Raw genomic sequence first — 19,301 nt, 5'->3', positions numbered from 1 at the left:
CTCACAATACGAGAAGATTTGACGATTAAGTTTCATATTTAAGCTTTTTTATTTAATTTACAATTTAAAGATAAAACTCTTAGAAAAAATCATAAAATTTCGCACCAAATTCTTTTTTTTAAAAAGGCCATATCATAGTCTTTAAATTTGGACAAATACTAACAAAGTCTAAAACTTTTTAAAAATATATTTCAATATTCTTGAAGTATTCTTATTCAGAAAATAAAGTCAATTTAATAATAGGGAACAAAAAAAATGTAAAATTGCCGCAATACGGGACTTTTTGCCAACAGTGTATTGTAGGAGCGGTTGGATCATGGGTAACTAAATTTTTCTGGCTTAACCAAAAACTGCTCGCGGAGCAGTTAAATACTAAAAACGGAATCGCTGAGGTCGCATTTCGATAAAAAATAAAATTATATAGAAGAAAGCGATGAGCAAAACTCGGGGCAAAGACATACACAAATCTACACAAACATATGTCCATTTTCATTTGTGCATTTATATGAAATTTTAATAGTTAATAATGCAATAAAATGGTTATATTCGTACGGCAACATAAATTAAAATGTGGTTCATACAATAATTCGATGCAAAAAATGCGTGAATAAAATTTTAGGTATTACCATTTATGCAATTTTCAGTCAGACACTTTATTTTCTCTTTTTGACATACATTCATATGCATATAAAAGCATTTTTTTTTATCAGATTTTTTGTAAAAAAAGCACACCTTGTACAAAACAATCAATCAAAACCTAAATTTTTTCGGTTTAATTGAGATCAAAACATAGATATTTTGTTAAGGGCACAGATTCGGTGATAAGCATCGACTGCTTGATCCTCCTTGACACGTACATATGTATTTGAGAATTTTGGAAGCTTATGGTGCGACCGTACTGATTAGCAACGAAGCCATTAGAACAACAATGATCCCAACAATGCATTGCAATGGAGCTCTGCAGCCTCCGGCAGTGACAGCGATCACAGCCTAGGGCAGATTAAAAATAAATCAGTAATCATCAGCTGAATACTGTGCAGGTTTCATGCGGTTTTATCAACACTGGTAATTTTGGCGGGACTTTTAGCGCATTCACTTTTGTATTATCGTCAACTTGTATTAAATCGAATATCGTGCTGTCATAAGATTTTTGTTTTTAAAACAGAAATCCAACGACGATATTAAAAATTAGTTAGACAAAGTTTATAAGGATTTAGCTCCATCGTTTTCAACAATTAAATATTGAACTGCTGAATTAAAACGCGGGCGGACAAGCATTTTGACGATGATCGCCCGGGTCGTCCCAGAGAGGGGACAACACCAGAAATAGCGGATAAAGTCCATGGAATGATATTGGATGATCGCCGAATCAAGCTGCGAGAGATTGTAAATGCTCTAAACAAACATTTCTCGGAATTTTTACACATGAGTAAGCTTTCGTCAAGATGGGTGCCGCGATTGCTCACAATGGAAAATAAACGCAACCATTATTTTCCATTGTGGTGTAACATTACGAAGGAGAGTTTGGCATTGCTTAACGCAAAAAAACGAATTTCTTCCTTTTTTGACTGTTGACGAAACCTGGATTCATCACCATAAATAAGAAAGAGAGTAAGGAACACTCAAAGCAATGGATTTAAACTGGAGAAACGGCACCGAAAAAGGCAAAGATCGGTTTGTCGGCCAACAAGATGATGGCAACGGTTTTCTGGGATGCCCGAGGTGTAATTCATGTGGATTATTTGGAAAAAGGCAGAACAATTACGGAAGAATACTGTTCCAATCTCTTGGGACGATTTGATTCGGAGCTAAGAAAAGAAGGCCGCACATGGCGAAGAAAGAAGTTTTGTTTCACCAGGACAATGCTCCCGCACACAAGAGCGTTGTTGCCATGTCGAAATGGTGTGAATTCTACCTCATCCACCCTATTCTCCAGATTTAATGGCTTGGGGGTAAGAAATTTTAGTCAAATGAACAAGTAAACTGTGAAACAAACGCCTATTTTGAGGACCTGGACAAATCCAATTTTATGGAAGGTATTGGAAAACTGGAGGATCGGTGGTCAAAGTGCATAAATCTAAAAGGAGATTATGTTGAAAAATAAAAAAGCAAAATGAAAAAAAAAAACGTATTTTTTTTGTAAAGCCGACTTTTTATCAGCCTACCCTCGTAATAACTGTCTAAGGCTGTTCAAAGGCAATGGTGGGCAAACTCTCATTTTCCAGGGTACGTGTGCATTAGACATCTGCATGATTACATTCATTACATACGTCTCAAGGAATACTTTCGAATGGAATAGAATGGAGTGAAAGGAATGCTAGAAATGAAATGTCATTGAATGAGTACAATTTTATGTTCCTCTCATAATTTGACAGGTCAAACTAAATGATAGAGAATGAACGAAACAAAGAGTGAAAGTAAAGTTTTGGCAATGCCTTGTATACTTGAATCAATCGAGTTGTTTCATAGGATTTCGATACATTCCTTTTTTGACAACTCCAGAACAAAGACGAAAATATGGACAACCACATAAAAAAAGAAGCCCACTACTTTATGTTACGTAGAATTATAATTTTTTCTTTATCAAGGTGTCCATATAAAGACAAAAATAGAGGCCATTTTAAAGAATTTTGGATTTGACCTTGAATTAGACAACCCCGTAATCGTAACTAATCTCCAACTGACTTTGACCTCAACAATAATGAATCCCAGTTAGTAGACTATAAATTTGCTGATTATTTTGATGTCCCCCATATTGGGACAATACAAGACAAGGTGGATCAAGAAATTTCTCGATAGTTTAATATTAATGTTGCATACACTATTGATTTTAATGCTTTATCTTGGTGGCATATGAATAAGCAATTTTTTCCGCTATTGCACAAAACAAGCTGCAAAATATTTTTTGAATTTTCAAACGCAAGAAATTTAATTACAGAAAAGCATTGTCAAATAATTCGCAAAATATTAACAAAATAATGTGATTTCATTCAAATTTAAATGAGTTGTAAGTTATTGTTAATTTAGAAATAAATTAAATAAAAAACCATAAACATAAAACCTTTTCTGACTCGAAGAAAAATCGCTGCATTTAATTCGTTTTGATTTCCTTCTATTTTCATTTGCAACTAGAATCATCCGAGTGAAACATCTTTGTTTTCAACGTTCTCGATACATTCAATCCGGTTCCTTTGTCCTATTACTTTTGCAAATGAGTAAGTGTAAGAGAACCAAATCTCTCACACCGGGTTGGCTTTGCTTTCAAATTCACTTAACTCATTTTGAGCATTGTATATTTGAATGTTTGTTTCTTGACACTCATGCAGATGTCTAGTGAGCATAGTTTCAAAAATTTTGCCGCAGCGCTGCTGGCAGACTGACAGTGTGAGTAAGCTCAAGTTTCTGGAAGGTTTCTCATTTGTTCTCATTTTACCTCTCTTGACACCCCAAACTTAAAAACCAAAATTTTATAACTCAGATGCGTGAAAAATTATCCATTGAGAAAAAAAATTTTTCAATGAAAAATTAGCTTTTCATTTCTTTAAGAACTTTTGCTAGAAAGGCTAATATAAAAAAATTATGTTAGTGCCCATTCAAACTTACAAATTAACAAAAAACAAAATAATAAACTAAGTTTTTTCGCTCAGTGAATGCCCTGCTTTCATTGATTTTTTCTGCTTACGCACAAATGATAAACATGTGTGCGTTTGCCCACCACTGTAGCGGTGGAATCCTTTAGCCTTATTAACCATTGATGAAATATGGTCGGCAAATTTAAGTTTAGTTTCTAATAGGATGCCATCATTAACCTGAGTTAATTTAATTTTGGTCAAAAGTGTGCAACGGAGTGAAGGAGACATATAAACATATATAAAAATCCGTCCGTCTGTCTTTTTCTACGGAAAATAGTCTCCAGTCTCTCCTAGATTCTCTCCACTCACCCTTCTTTCCTTTGCACGCAGTATATAAGTCGGGACGGCCGACTATACCTTATAGCTGTCATATAACTGATTGATCAGAAATGGTATAACATTGGTGTTTTAGAGTTAGAGAGTTCGGAGAGTTTTGCATGAGTGCTATTTTTGATCAAATAATACGATCTACCAAATTTCATAAGAATCGGCCGACTATATCTTATAGCTGCCATATTATTGAACGATCGGAAATGGTATTTGGTAGAAATACCATCTTTGGGATTTTTAAAGATAAAAGTTTGGGACTTATTTTAGATTTTTTATTGTAATTAATTGGTCTTATTATGATATTCTTATAAGGATCGGCCAACTACATCCGATGAAATTTCACATTTTTCTTGTCACCTTGATTGATTGAGACCCAAAGCCTTCCACGTCAACTGACACCTCATGTTATAGATTCCGACTCAATCGACTTCCTTCAGTGGACAAAGCCTCTCAAAAAGAAAAGCTTCATTCAAGCCTTAATCTGCAAAAAGCTTCAGCAAGGGTACCTATAAAAAAGACTTAGAGCCCCAATGTTAAGTTAGTTCTAATATTCTAAAGTTCTAAGCAGTTTTGAAGAATCACTCTGTATCAAGAACAGAACTCAAATAAAAATATATTTTTTTCAAACTATTTTGGAGAAGATGTGTAATTATATAATTTTTAGGGTTGGAGATTTCCAACCCAAGGGTATAAAAAGTTACGGTAGCTAGAGGAGCATTCTAGTTAATCTTTAACATCTTCAACATATCTGATCTCTTTTATTTTGTATTATTGTTAACATGTTTATGTTGCTTTTATTTCTTGAATCTTCTCTTTGCGAGACTAACAAGAGGTGTATCAAATCTCATATTTTTAACTTAACTAACAGTCATATTGACTGATACGGAGTTAGACGGCCCTAAAAATCGATTGCTGGATTGGGAGGTCGTTGCGCCGCAGGCGGGATACGCTAGAAAGCCAAGTCAATCCCCGAGCGAGAAAATTTGGGTGCAAAGAAAGTTTTTCTTTGTATGACTCTTTTTGGTTTTGGATTTCGTCTTTTACTGCGAGGATGCCCAGATCCTGGTGGATGTTTTCGTTTCATACCAAGGTACCAAGGTGCCCCAGTGATAATTCTCAAAATTATTGATTGTGCGCGCTGTATGATGTCTATGTTGCTGCTGATCGCGTTTTTTGCTGCTGAGGGCATTTTCGTCTATTAAGAGTAAACGTTATATGTTTACACTTCTGTTCATTTATTTCAATGCTCCAGTCGGACAGCCACCTTTCTACTACTATTAGATGATTAGCCATTTGGGTTGTAGATTTCGTTGGGCCGAGTGCGCTTCCTTGTGGAACTCCAGCTTCGATGATGTAGTCGCCCGAAGTAGCTGCGTTGCATCTCACTGAGTATACCCTATTGTAGAGGTATGATTCCAGTAGCTTGTGGGTGTATGTTGGCAAAGAAGTTTTAATTTTGTGCATGAGTTTAATAAGCAACACTCGGTCGAAAGCTTGAGATACGTCGAGGAAAATAGCGCTGCAGTATTCTCGCTGTGCGAAGGCTGAGCGTATTTTGGATGTTAATCTGTTCACTTGTTCGATGGTTCCGTGGTTTCTTCGGAAGCCTAATTGGTGTGCCGGGATAAAATTGCAAGCTTCCAGATGTGGTATTATGCGAGTTCCCAAACATGTTTCAAACAATTTACACAAACAAGATGGAAGGCTTATTGGTCTATATGATGACGGAATTGTGTGGTCTTTTTCAGGCTTCGGTATCATTATAATGATGCATTTTTTTCACTTTTTTGGGAAATAGGCAAGGTGAATGATCCCATTCAATAGTTTGCAGAATACCTCTATAGCGCATTTTGAAAGTTCGATCAGCATCTTTGGTATTAGTAGGTCACCACCGGGAGCCTTTTTTGGTGTTAGCCCTCTTATGACTTTTTCGAATTCGTTCGGCCGGAATGAAGGAGTAGTCTGCAGATGGGTAGCTTCTGGCTGAATAGGTGGCAGGAGGAATGAATTTAAGGCTGAGTTTGGCTGGAAGACACTTTGAAGATGTGTAGCGAATGTTTCAGCTCGGTCTTAGTCGCTGCGAGCCCAGCATCCCGAAAAGTTTCCTATCGGGGTTGTCGTTTCAATTGGGGCGCTAAGATTTGGGTGGGCCCTCCACAGGGGGTACTTTGTGCTTGTTGGCGAAAGATTCTGGATGTACCTAAGCATTTTCTTTCTGTTGGTGAAGAGCCTGGTCGAGTGATCGGGTTTCTTCCTTAAGGCGTTGTTTTGATGCTGGTGATCTGCTGTTTTGCCTATCACGACGCGTGCGCCTCTTTTCTCGTACCGAAACAAATACTACAAACTTAATCAGCAAATCGAACAGCTCGTTCAGGTCTACTGAGGAGGTCTACTACTGAGGAATGGGAACTCCTTCCCATGAGGAGTAGAGTTTTTAGCTGCCACAACGAGTACTTCTTTCAGGGCGCTCTTTCAGTGTAGTCGATGTCCGATTCCTTGTTAAACTCCGGGGCGAGTTCTATGTGGGCAGTCACGTACTTTTTGTATTTAAGCCAGTTCGTTTTTGGTGTCGTCAGGCTGAAGGGGTGTTCAATTATTTCTGGGCTTTGAAGAAGCGTTAGAAGCACAGGCGAGTGGTCTGATAAGTCCGAGACTGCTTTGGCATTTATTAGATTGTGAGGTATGTTTTTTGTCACAGCAAAATCAATAAGGTCTGGGAGCTAGCGTGAGTCGCACAGTGGCCAATTTGGGTGATGTAGCGTCAGATATGGAATATCATTACAAGTAATGATCATTTTTTTTTTTGCTTTCTAATTTTTTTTGTAAGATGCAGTTTTACAAAATAAACTAGTTTTAGTTAGGGTTGTTGGTTTTTGAAAAAATATCGTATTGATGATATTTGCTGTGAAAAAAATATCAATCGATAATATTAAGAAATATCACCAAAAAAAATCGATATATCGAGTATTTTTGATATTTTTTATGGTCAGCTAAAATTGAAAAAAGGTGGTTTGTAAATTTAAAAAAAGGTTTTAATATGTGTTTTCATCCGCCATGAACTGCAAATAAGAGCTATTTTTTATTTAAAAAGTGAATTGAAAAAACAACAAATATTTATACCCACTCTCAAGCAACTTTTATTTAAGTTCTTTGAAATAAAAAATAAAAAAATTATTAAGGACATTGTATTCAAATTTATTTAGAAAAAAAACTTAATACACAAAAAAAAAGTTTCATGGAATTCATGGAATATGTACTTAATAATGCTAATTACTTAATTCTCTTATTTAATGCTCTTAATTACTCTTAATTACAAAATAAATCTTTCTTCAATGATTTAAAAAAAACTCTTTCGGTTATATGCTGGTCTGTCATTCGACTACGGGAGTCACAGACATGCATTTAATGACAGAAGCCAACCGTTCAGATGGAACCGAACTTCCAAGATAACTTAATGCCAATTTCTGGCTTAAGAGTGACCAAACATAAAATATCGGAAATACCAACTCAAAAATATTATTATCGACTATTTTTGCCCAAAAAATATTCCGATAATAATATTTTTTTTAAGAGAAAATATATCGATATATTGATATTTTGATATATTTCCGACATCCCTAGTTTTAGTTGTCCTAGTCTGAATCTAAATTTTTTTTTGAATCAGAATCCGAATTTTCTTCTTGAGCATTGTAGTCCAAAAGAAGGTTATTGGCCGAACTTTTGGAATTGCTTGTAATTAGTGGATCTGACGATACTAACAATAAATGCAAAAGATTGTGTTTTTTTGTTTTGGCGAAAGTTTTTACGAGTATGGCTCAAGCGAAAATTTCTTTAATCTTTGTTTCGGGCTTCTAAGGCTTCTTCTGACATCATTCCAATCGGAAGTGGTACATTTTCTATAATATCCGCCCCGTGAATTAAAATTTTGTGCATTGAGGATGCCATGTTAAACCACGGATATTCCCTAACAAAAATTCATACAGTTTCGCGAAATCTCGGAATATTAATAGTATATCCGAAAGCCATACAGCGCAAAATCAGTGATAACCTTTTTATAAGTTCCTTGTTTACTCCGGTTATTTCTGCAGACAAAATGTAGATCTTAAAAAATAGCCTAGCCGTATACCCACTATTGGTGTTGCCCGATCCTCGCATTGGAATACCAACCAATAAGGCCATTTCTCTAAACCTATCTTTTATGGCTGCTTTTCGTTGATCAACTATGGTTTTATCTGATCCCCTCACTTGCCACTTTTTAATGGGTAGCCGATAACCAATGTGCAGCATGCATTCAAAGCAACGAATCTAACTATGTAAAGTAGATAGTCCGAATTTTAGTAAGTCATTGTGCATCTAGGTCATTCATTTTTTTAGGTGTAGCCTTATAAATTCCACATGTTTGTGAAGATGATTCAGCAATTACACTAAACACTTTTCCGTCTATCATTGTCAGCTCCAATTTATGATTAACTTAAAAAGCAGCTCAATCTCGTAGGCAGAATTTGAAGAATCTGCTCCTGTATCTTCTCTGTTTCGGCTCTTACCAACTCAGTAGACTCTTTTGCAAACATTATTTTAAGAGGTCTACAGTAACGAGTTGATGATGGGCGAGGATTTTGCCAAAGAATGTCATTACCCAATTTTAATTGTAAAGGTACAATACAAATAAAAAATACATGTTCATCTGCCATGTTAAGGTGTGGATCTATGAAGCTTTGGCGATAGGTCGCGTGCCCAGAACTTCCATCGCAACCCCATTTAGACAAGAACGTAAAATTTTCATAATTGTCACCTTTCAATGAGATTTGGCTAATTTTATCGGGATGGGCCTCAACAATTCGAGCTATGGTATGGTCTAACATATCTTGCAATGGAACTTCGGCACAATATTCGCCTGTTTTAATTTTATCCGAATAACACCTCATTTTTGCAGATAACAAAACATCATATGTTGGGAAAATATTAGCATTTCGCGCCTTGGCACCAGATTGCAGAAGTTTATATGACGTTTTTGTTTAGTCGCCATCAATGAACAGAGTTAATGCCTCATCTGGAGTATATTTTATTGGCATATCTTTCGGAGCATCTTTTTATTATTTTAACCGAGCCTTGATCATCGGCTACTGTTAAAATGATATTTGATGCAGTCCGCTTGTAAAGGTTCACACTAGCGAACTTTATAAGTTTGGCAGAAGAGTTGGATTCCAATAGATGCGAAACTTTAGAACATTGGTATCGTGGGTGGCACTCAGTAAAATTCTTATTCATTCGGATGAAATTCCGTTTACCATGCGATTTTTTCCATCTTTTAGAAGGAGTTTTGCAAAATATTTTAATGCTACGTTCTATATGTGATGCAATGTGAAGTCTTCCCGGAGCTCGGGAACAGTACGTCCACTCAGCTCGGTAGTTCGATAATCAATGATAATCAAACATCTTATGTTTTAATAATTGAATTCTTCTTTTACCCTATTATAGCATATCGTATATCATACGATTTGGCTACTTGGCCTGGCAATATACTGCGAAACCCGCATTTATAGGGATTTTTACAGCGGGTTAAGTTATTAAGATGATTGTTTGGTCATTGAGGGCTTTCAATGCCGTAATCCGCACCAAAATAAAATGCCGAATTTATGTAATTTTAAAACGTTATAAGTGTTTATTCCTGCATGCAGAAAAAGCCGGATGATCAGCAGATCAGGGACTCATGTGTTATGTACAGAGAGGGCGGCCCGACTAGTCATGCGAAGCTAAAGCTCTCGATAATGAAGAGGGCGGCCCGACCTAGACATTGCGGAGCAAAAACTCTGTAAAGAAAGAACGGTTGAGTCGAGCGGCCGAGAGAGAGTCGCCTTCCGACCAACTAAGCGATTTGTACAAACTTAAGTCAAAATCGATAAACTAAACATTACATTAACATTATTTAAACATAAACATTAAACCGTTGTACTGCTGCCTGACCTGACAATGATATTAAAATTTTTGTCTCTATGGGACAATAAAATTTTGACCAAACTAAAAACCATTAAAGTATACATAGACGAAATTTCTGACAAAATTTGCGTTTGCCTTAGAAATGAATTGAAAATTTTAGGTTTCGGTTATTTAAGTAAAATATATCTAATTATTTTATCGTGCTAAAACGTTCCCACATGTGTGAATTAATGCACATTTTTGTAGTTACAAATAACGAAATAATATTCTTACACTCGATAATTAAAAAATCATAACAATTCACATACAAAATATTTTTGCTTATATTAAAGGGAGGGTAAGTTCAAATCATGCGAAAAAAGCCATGTTTTTGTGTTTTTTTTCCTGACGACACAGTTAAAATTTATTTATTCAACCATTATTGTCCGGACGTGTCGCCAATAAAGTTGAATTGCGGTGCCCCTCATAACTCGGTGCTGGATCATTTGTAATCAAAAAATGAAAATTCATTCGTTAGATAATAGTTCGCTCCAGGTAACGCTGTAAAGGTTTTTTGAAAAATGCAATTTTTTAATTTTTTCGAAGACTTTGAAGTGAAAAACTCAATATTTTGGGAAAAAATCGGTTAATTTGTCATTGCAAAATCAAAATTATGAACAAAAAAAAAAAAAAACTCGACAGCGTTACCTCGTAAAATATGTACAGAAATAGTGTTTAAAATTTCAAAAGGATCGGTGCAGTAGTTTTGAAGTTATGAGGGGCACCGACTTTGAAAACGTGAGTTGTGGGAAAAACGCTTTAAAGTTTAAACACAAAACAAATCCAGTGTAAAACGTTTACAAGCAACTTCATCAATAACTAATAACTTCGTCAATTTTGCTTTATTTGACTTGAAATTTTGACACAATATTCTTCAAATATTATGCATTAAATTTAAAAAATACAAAAAAAATTAAAAAAAAAAAAATTTTAATACCTTACCCTCCCCTTAAATCAATTGGATAAATTGGACGAAATATAATAAACCGAAATTAATTTGGCGTTAAAAGGCGCCTAAAAAACACAATACTCTCATTAAAAATCCTCATTAGAATGTAGATCACTTAGCAGAACGATAAGTAAAACACTTCATTTTTATAATTTTAGATTGAGCTTCGACGAAATTGCGGAAATAAAGTGGTTGAAGAAGATGAGGAATGCGACTGTGGCACATTTGAAGAATGCGCTTTGGACCCCTGCTGTGATGGTATAACTTGCAAACTAAAATCAGAAGCACAATGTGCTAGTGGTGCTTGCTGCGACCAATGTCGGGTAAGAAACTTTTCCTGGTTTTCAACATGATCATTTATTCTTTAAAAAAATTTATTTAGCTACGTCCGAAGGACTATATATGTCGAGACACGCACAACGAATGTGATCTTCCTGAGTATTGCGATGGCGAATTGGGACAATGTCCTTTAGATGAATATAAAAAAAATGGTTCTCCTTGTGGAATTAATAAGTCTGGAGTCTCAGGTTAGAAATCGTCGTTATATAAATGATTTTATGGAAAATAATTCAATAATGTAAATTTTTCGCAAGGTTATTGTTTCCAGGGGAATTGTCCGACATTAAGTTTACAATGTGAAGCTATTTGGGGCTATGGAGGATCAGCTGCAGATAGACAGTGTTATGAACAATTTAATTCAAAGGGTTCTATAAACGGACATTGCGGGCGAGATGCCAGTGAGCACTATATAAAATGTGAACCAGAGTAAGTAATTTTTGTATTTTAAACCAACCTTTGTAGGTCTCACGCGAGAAACACTCGGACAAGGGAAAACAAATGATTTTAATTCGGGGTTGCAATTAAATTGGTAATATATATTTATGTTTATTTGACATCTTAGCTTATGTAAACAATCAGTCGCGAACGATCCAGAATCAAAGGGGACCGCGCGAATAATAATGCGAACGCGGCTCAATGCTTTACAAAGATGAGCGGAGCGACCGAGTACGAAACGAGAGAGTGCGAACGAAAGAACAGCAATGCAATGTGACATCATAAATGGTACATCGGTTAGTTTTGCCAAGTCTAAATAGCCCAATTTATAGACGGCTGCAAGACCCGACAATCAGACTAAGACTGTTACCCAAGAAGGGAAGAAAAATTGGCAAGCGCACCATAGGAAATTTTTACTCCTACTCTTACGTCATTTTTTTTTTTATTAAAGACTTGCCCCTCTGCTTTAACGAACTAAGATGATGTTAAGATTTTCCTCCAATACAAATCCGCTTCTGTTCGATCTCGAAAATTTTCAAATGTCTTTTTATCATTATTGACCTTTGCAGGCTACGTATACTCTCTATGGGATTGCCTTAGAGAAATTAACTCAGGTTAATGATAACGGCGTCTATTAGACATCAAACTTAAATTTGCCGACCATATTTCCTTAATGGTTAACAAGGCTAAAGGAGTCCTTGGTTTTATTAAGAGGTGGTCAAAAGAATTTAATGACCCATATATAAACAAAACATTTTTCATTTCCTTGGTCCGATACTGGAATACGGTTCATGTGTCTGGAGTCCCCAATATGGAGTACATCAGTACCGCATAGAATCCGTACAAAAGAATTTCTTAACTTTTTCTCTTAGAGGTCTAAATTGGGATGCAAATCTTCACCTTCCATCTTCTAATAGTAGACTCTTACTAATAAACTTACCAAGTTTACCAATCGTAGGAAAATGCTGGGTGATTTTTTTTTTACATAACCTAATCAATGGGGATGTAGATAGACAGCATTTCCTAACATGCTTAAATTAAAACTTAAAATTTAAAATTTAAATCGTTTCTCGAGCGCCCTCGGTCGTCTTGCTCTCTAAACTTTATGGTCTAATTGATGCAAAACCCATTTCCAAAATTCTTTAAGACCAAGAAAAAAAAAAAAATATCCGTTTGATCTAAAATTGGGAATGTATAATTGGGTTCCAAAGCTAAGGTCTTGGCGTTTGAGAAAATTTTCGCGAGAGAACGAATGAGGGATAGCCGAGTGGTAGAGTGCTTCGATCGAGACATCCACTTTTTTTACTTTAAATATCTTTATATTTTAATTGTTTTTAAGTGTTTTTGCAACATTTATAATCCAATCAAGAAAAATCAAAATTTAAAAAACACCTTAACATCGCCTCAGCTTGTAGTGGAACCCGCTGTACAAATCTCTATGAGTGCGGTTTTTACTGCATATTGTCAGTATATCAACTTCGGATCCGCCCAAAGATAGCTTTCCTTTTTTGTTTTCTTTAATACTAAAAATAAAGATATAACTGAAAGATAATGAAAAAAAATAAAAATTTGAAGTCTTTGAGGTAGATTTTTACATTGGAAAATTGTACAGAAAAATACTATTGGTCCTACTACCACATCGGCGCATCGTCAACCGAAACGATGAGAAATTGAAGTTAAAATTTGGAAGTCAAACCATTTTTAATGGTTTGCCATCGTGCGAGAAATGACACAGTACTGTTCATGCGTTTGGAGTCCGAAAGTTCACCAAAAGACAGTTGAATCAGTCCAAAAGCAGTTTCTGTTATGCATAAAAAGTTTTTTACTGAGATACTGTTAATTCCCTTTCGACGTATCGTTGCCGGCTAAAACTTTTAATGCAAGAGCCCCGTAAGTGTAAGTACGCAAGAGGCTCCTTCATACGCTTATTCTTGCACAGGTTGATTCCAAATTACTTCCGGTAGAATTAATGTTTTCAGTTCCTAAAGAGGTAAATAACTATTTTGGATCTAAGAGGTAACGAGGCATGAACATGATCCATTTCGTGTGATTTGATAAAATTTGAACATATTTTCCCATTTACTTTGAAATCTCTGTTAATAAAAGCTTAATTTATCCCTACTTTTAATTATATTGATCTAGATTCTAGAATAACAGATCATTGTTAATAATAAATAAATAAATAAATTACAAGAAAGGAAAACTAGCTTTGGAAGGAGCCGATGTTGATATACCCTTGCAGTTAAAATCGGCTATAAATAAAAAAAATCGGATATAGTTGGTCAATCGTTATGATAATTTTATTATAAACCAATTTATTAGATTACAAAATTAAAAAAAAAGTTCCAAGCAAAATTACCAAATTTGGTGTTTTTTCAAGTACAAAATTTCGGTCGTTCAGTTACATGGCAGCTGAAATGAAATACCTTATGAAATTTAGAAGGTCCAATTAATTGGCAACAAATATAATCTGAAAAAAGTTTAAAAGTCGCGATCAAACACTCCCCGAGTTAAGACGTGCCTAAAAGTTAAGCGGAAGCTAAAGTTATTATTATTCGATTTACAACAAAAACGTAACAAAACAGTGGTTGCTGATAAGCACTAAAAAATCGTTGTTGTTAACATGAACAACGACGAAGATGACCCATCGGTTTGGAGCTGGCAGACAGTAAGACCGAAGCCGAAGGCAATCAAGAGGCAAAACCAAGTGTCTCCGATCCTCCTCAAGAAAAAAATTGCCCTGGCCCATGCACCCAGCACGAGCTCCAATCAGTACGCCCTCCTAAGCGACAACACGCCAAATAATGGAATTGAAGACGAAAGCGAAGCACTGGACTTGATAACTGAAGACACTTTAGATGATTCTGCCAAGCCGCCACCTATATTCTTATCTGAAGTCAATAATATAAAAGGAATGCTAGCTTATCTCGAGACAAAAATCAAAAAAGAGCTTTTCTTTTATAAAGTTCAACGCGATGGTCAAGTAAGATTAATGGTTAAGTCTATTGAAGAATACAGGAAACTTGTTAAAACACTTTCTGGAGATTTTGTCAAATTTCACACTTATCAGCTCAAACATGAGAGGGCATTTAGAGTAGTAATTAAGAATTTGCACTTCTCAACGGATATCGACTTAATCAAACAAGATGTGGAGTCCAAAGGCCACACTGTTAGAAACATTAGTAACATTAAAAGTCGTGTAACCAAAGAGCCATTGAACTTGTTCTTCTTAGATATTGAGCCCAACAATAAGAACTTAGATATATACAAAGTTAAACACATTGGTAACGCAGTTGTTAATATAGAACCCCCCCATAAAACCAAAGAAATCGTACAGTGCTATCGTTGCCAGGAATTTGGACACACAAAGTCATACTGTTCCAAAACTCACAAATGTGTAAAATGCTCTCTTAGTCATCCCAGTAACATTTGTCCAAAAGACAAAGAACAACCACCAAAATGTGCCAACTGCAATGAAGATCATGCTGCTAGCTACAAAGGGTGTAAAGTTTATCAGGAACTTATATCTAAAAAAATAGTAAGCGGACGCAACCACCTAAAAAACACCAAAGATGACAATAAAGGAAATGACTATGCTACAACTCAATCATTTGCTCCGTCTAATAATTCGACTCAACAACCCAAGGATTATCAATCATACGCTCAAGCTGCTGCAGGAAAAAGTATCACAAACACGTCCCTAGAAAGAATAGAACAGCTTCTGGAAAAACAATTTGAACTTACGAATAATTTACTTAATATGATAATGTTACTTGTAAACAAGCTATGCAAATAAACCTAAACTTAGGAATATGGAATGCCAATGGGCTTTCCAACCATGTAAACGAAATATCCTTATTTTTAAAAACGAATGAAATTGACGTCATGCTTATCTCAGAAACTCACTTCACTAGCAAATCTTATTTTAGAATTATTGGATATGATACAGTAAGAGCTGATCATCCGTCAGGTAGAGCTCATGGGGGTGCTGCAATTATTGTCAAGCAGGGCCTTAAGTTTCAAATCATGGACAGTACGAGGGAAAACGCAATGCAGGCTGCCACAATTAAGATAAAATGTATGCACGCGGATGTATCAATAACAGCGATTTACCTCCCTCCCAGATTCACAATAAAAGAGCTTGATTTTCAAAACTTTTTCCAGAGACTGGGCACAAAGTTTATTGTAGGAGGAGACTTCAATGCTAAACATCCATGGTGGGGTTCCAGACTGACTAACCCGAAGGGATCGGAGTTATACAAATGCATACGAAACAATAATATACACACTTTGTCAACTGGTAAGCCTACATACTGGCCATCTGATAGTCAGAAAATCCCAGACTTGATTGATTTCGTTGTATTCTCTGGAATTCCACAATCACATATGCGAGTAATGGAAAGCTTTGACCTTGACTCAGATCATTCTCCAATAATAGCTACTTACAGCACAATAGCCCATATGTTGGAAAAGCCCTACACAGTCATTTCAGCTTCTACAGACATTAACGCATTCAAGAGCTATTTAGACTCAGTTATAAGCCTGGATATTTCGTTAAAAACAGGAGAGGAGATAGACTATGCTGTGGAGCTTTTCACAAACACAATTCATAAAGCGAGCTACAGAAATACGGATCATGCTCTTAATCATCAACAGTCAAACCAATTGTACCTGTCTATCGAGATTCGACAGAAAGTAGAAAATAAAAGAAAACTGCGTAAACGGTGGCAAGAAACTCACTACCCTCCTGACAAAAGATTATACAACAAGGCTGCATCTGAGCTTAGTCAACTTCTGTCGAACTTACGCAATGAATCTCTAGCTGCGTATCTGAGAAATTTAGATCCTAATTCCAACAACAACGAACACAACCTATGGAGGGCGACTAAATACCTAAAGAGACCAGCTAAACGAAACACGAATATTCGTAATAGCAATGGAAATTGGTGTAGGTCTAATACCGAACAAGCGGAAGCATTTGCACAACATCTGCAATCTGTCTTCCAGCCCAACGATATTAATAATTCTATAACAGAGACCGAAGTAGAAAAATTTCTTGAGTCACCCTGCCAAATGAGTTTACCCATAAAAAGCATCAAATATGAAGAAGTCGTAACAGAAATCAAAGAATTGAACAATAAAAAAGCACCAGGTCCTGATAAAATAAACGGCATCACCCTAAAAAGCTTACCAAAAAAATGCATACAGTTTATCACCCTTATATTCAACGCGATTCTCAGATTAGACCACTTTCCAAGTCAATGGAAATGTGCAGAGATCATAATGATCCTAAAGCCAAACAAAGTGGAAACAGAATTAACATCATATCGTCCCATTAGTCTGCTGACAATATTCTCGAAAGTGTTTGAAAAAATACTCCTGAAGAGAATGTTGCCAATTTTGGACGAACTTTCCATAATTCCTGAATACCAATTCGGATTCAGGAGAGGCCACGGGACCCCCGAGCAGTGCCATAGGGTCATTAATGATATAGTTACTGCATTTGAGAACAAAAAATACTGCACAGCTGCATTTCTTGACGTTCAACAAGCGTTTGATCGAGTCTGGCACAAAGGTTTATTGTACAAGATAAAAAAATTGCTACCTGCTCCGTATTACTTAATAATTAAATCATATCTTAATAAAAGATGCTTTTACGTGCAGCAGAAAAACGATTCATCTACGTTACTTCTTATTAATGCAGGCGTCCCACAAGGAAGTGTACTGGGACCAATTCTCTACACTCTATATACGGCGGATATGCCAGTCACAAACAACTGCACTGTTGCAACATACGCTGATGATACAGCCGTTTTGGCCACAAGCTATTATAGAAATGAAGCTTCTGAACTTCTGCAGCGTGAGCTAAGCCTAATTGAAGACTGGTTCCTTCGATGGAAAATTAGAATTAACTCCCTAAAATCTGTCCAAATAACCTTTTCATTGAGACCAGGTAATTGCCCAAATGTGTCACTTAACGGCTCGCCAATTCCACAAAGTACCTGTGTCAAGTATCTGGGCTTGCATCTCGACCGCAGATTAACGTGGAAAAATCACATAAAAGCCAAATGTCAGCAGCTCAGACTTAAAACACTAAAAATGTCCTGGTTGATAAGTCGAAAATCGGGAACCTCATTGGAAAACAAAATTCGCCTCTACAAAGCTATATTAAAGCCTGTTTGGACTTACGCTATACAGCTTTGGGGAACTGCTAGCAACTCAAATATTGAGATACTACAGCGCTACCAGTCAAAAACTTTGCGACAAATTGTCAATGCTCCTTTTTATGTAACTAATGCAAACATCCACAAGGATCTCAATATCCCAACCATAAGAGAAGAAATAAATAAAATTAGTAAAAAATATATCGACAGACTCCATAATCATGAAAATAATTTAGCCTTAAGCCTAGTAGATAACAGCTTATCATTAAGAAGACTAAAAAGATACCACATACTAGATCTTCCAGATAGATAAATTCAATTAACAGACACGATGTTGTATATAATAGCAGGGTTCACTGGAAAACTGCTATTCCTGTTATTTAATATTAATTATAAAATTTACTTATTGTTTATAAAAACAGATTGTAAATAAATGAAGAGTTTAAAAAAAAAAAAAAAAAAAAGTTTAAAGGTTCTATCTTCAAAAACACGAAAGTTGGGTCATAGGATATGAAGTCGGCAGATCTTTATGAAATTTGGTATGTCGTATTTTGTAAGTTATAGCAAGGGTATAAAACGAGCTTAAAGTAAGCGTAAAGTGCTAAAATTTCTTTTAATGGTTGTACTAAGCAAGCTGTTGTTCTACTGCCAATAGTGTTTTCTTTCAATGTCGTTTCTGTTTTTCATTATTTTAAGCCGCTGACATTTACAATGTCAATGCGAGATTTTTGACTAGCAGCTTCGCCTCGTAAACGATGCCCAGGATACAAATCCTTGGGGTAAACCAGCTAAAAAAGCTTAACTTAGGTCTAGACTTTGTTGTCAATGAAGAACTTAAGCAAATTGAAGAAAAATACCTTGTGGGGGTTTTTCAAAGGGGACGCAAACAGTCCTTTCTTTCAACAAAGATTATAAAGTACATAGATGGGACCCAAAACGGTCAACTTTTTTCGTCGAGCTTGTTGGTGAGGGCGGAACGCACATGCATACGATTCTATTTTAAGAACTCTTTACATGTATCCGTCAACAAAAATATGAGCCTTTGTATGTGTGACTGCTCGCACGACGGCGTAAAAAGGTTTAGGCTTCCAAATTTCAATATCAATTTCTCGTTTCTGTTTTCAATGCGCCGATGTGGTAGTCATAACAAATAGTAGAACAAATAGTATTTTAAACCGTTGCAGATCAAGATAGGGTGGTAGCTTATTTCATAGAGTAGTTACTCTTTGTTTAATTTTTTTGTGTTCTAATCCTCGTAAGGACTTTGAACATTTTCTTTCTTTATAATTATTATTTTTTTTATTTTTCTTTAATTGTAATATTTTTTTTTTAATTCTACAATTGTAAAATTGTTTTATTCTTCATTATGTCCCGCTTATAAAATTCTAATAAAATTTCAAGGGAGTCCTTTCGGCCATGAATAAGGACCGCGCTCAATCCATCTAGGTTACCCTCGAAATTGATTTTATGATACTT

General features: G+C 35.7%; 1 protein-coding gene across 13 annotated transcripts in view; it reads left to right on the top strand.

Moving 5' to 3' along the window:
* mmd (disintegrin and metalloproteinase domain-containing protein mind-meld) overlaps nt 1-19,301 on the top strand; it is a 747,894-nt gene that overhangs the window by 489,679 nt on the left and 238,914 nt on the right. For all 13 annotated transcript variants that reach the window (XR_011443137.1, XR_011443136.1, XM_070281095.1 and 10 more), the window contains exons 15-17: nt 11,046-11,210; nt 11,270-11,414; nt 11,481-11,652. Coding sequence is in view for 11 of the 13 variants with exons in the window: in XM_070281095.1 (XP_070137196.1) it covers nt 11,046-11,210; nt 11,270-11,414; nt 11,481-11,652 (482 nt within the window). In the remaining 2 variants the exon portion in view is untranslated. The remainder of the gene's footprint in view (nt 1-11,045; nt 11,211-11,269; nt 11,415-11,480; nt 11,653-19,301) is intronic.

Source organism: Drosophila bipectinata, chromosome XL (genome assembly GCF_030179905.1).
Source record: "Drosophila bipectinata strain 14024-0381.07 chromosome XL, DbipHiC1v2, whole genome shotgun sequence".
Taxonomy (NCBI): Eukaryota; Metazoa; Arthropoda; class Insecta; order Diptera; family Drosophilidae; genus Drosophila; species Drosophila bipectinata.
Note: the sequence above shows the minus strand (reverse complement) of the source record. Positions and strands in the feature narration are given on the sequence as shown.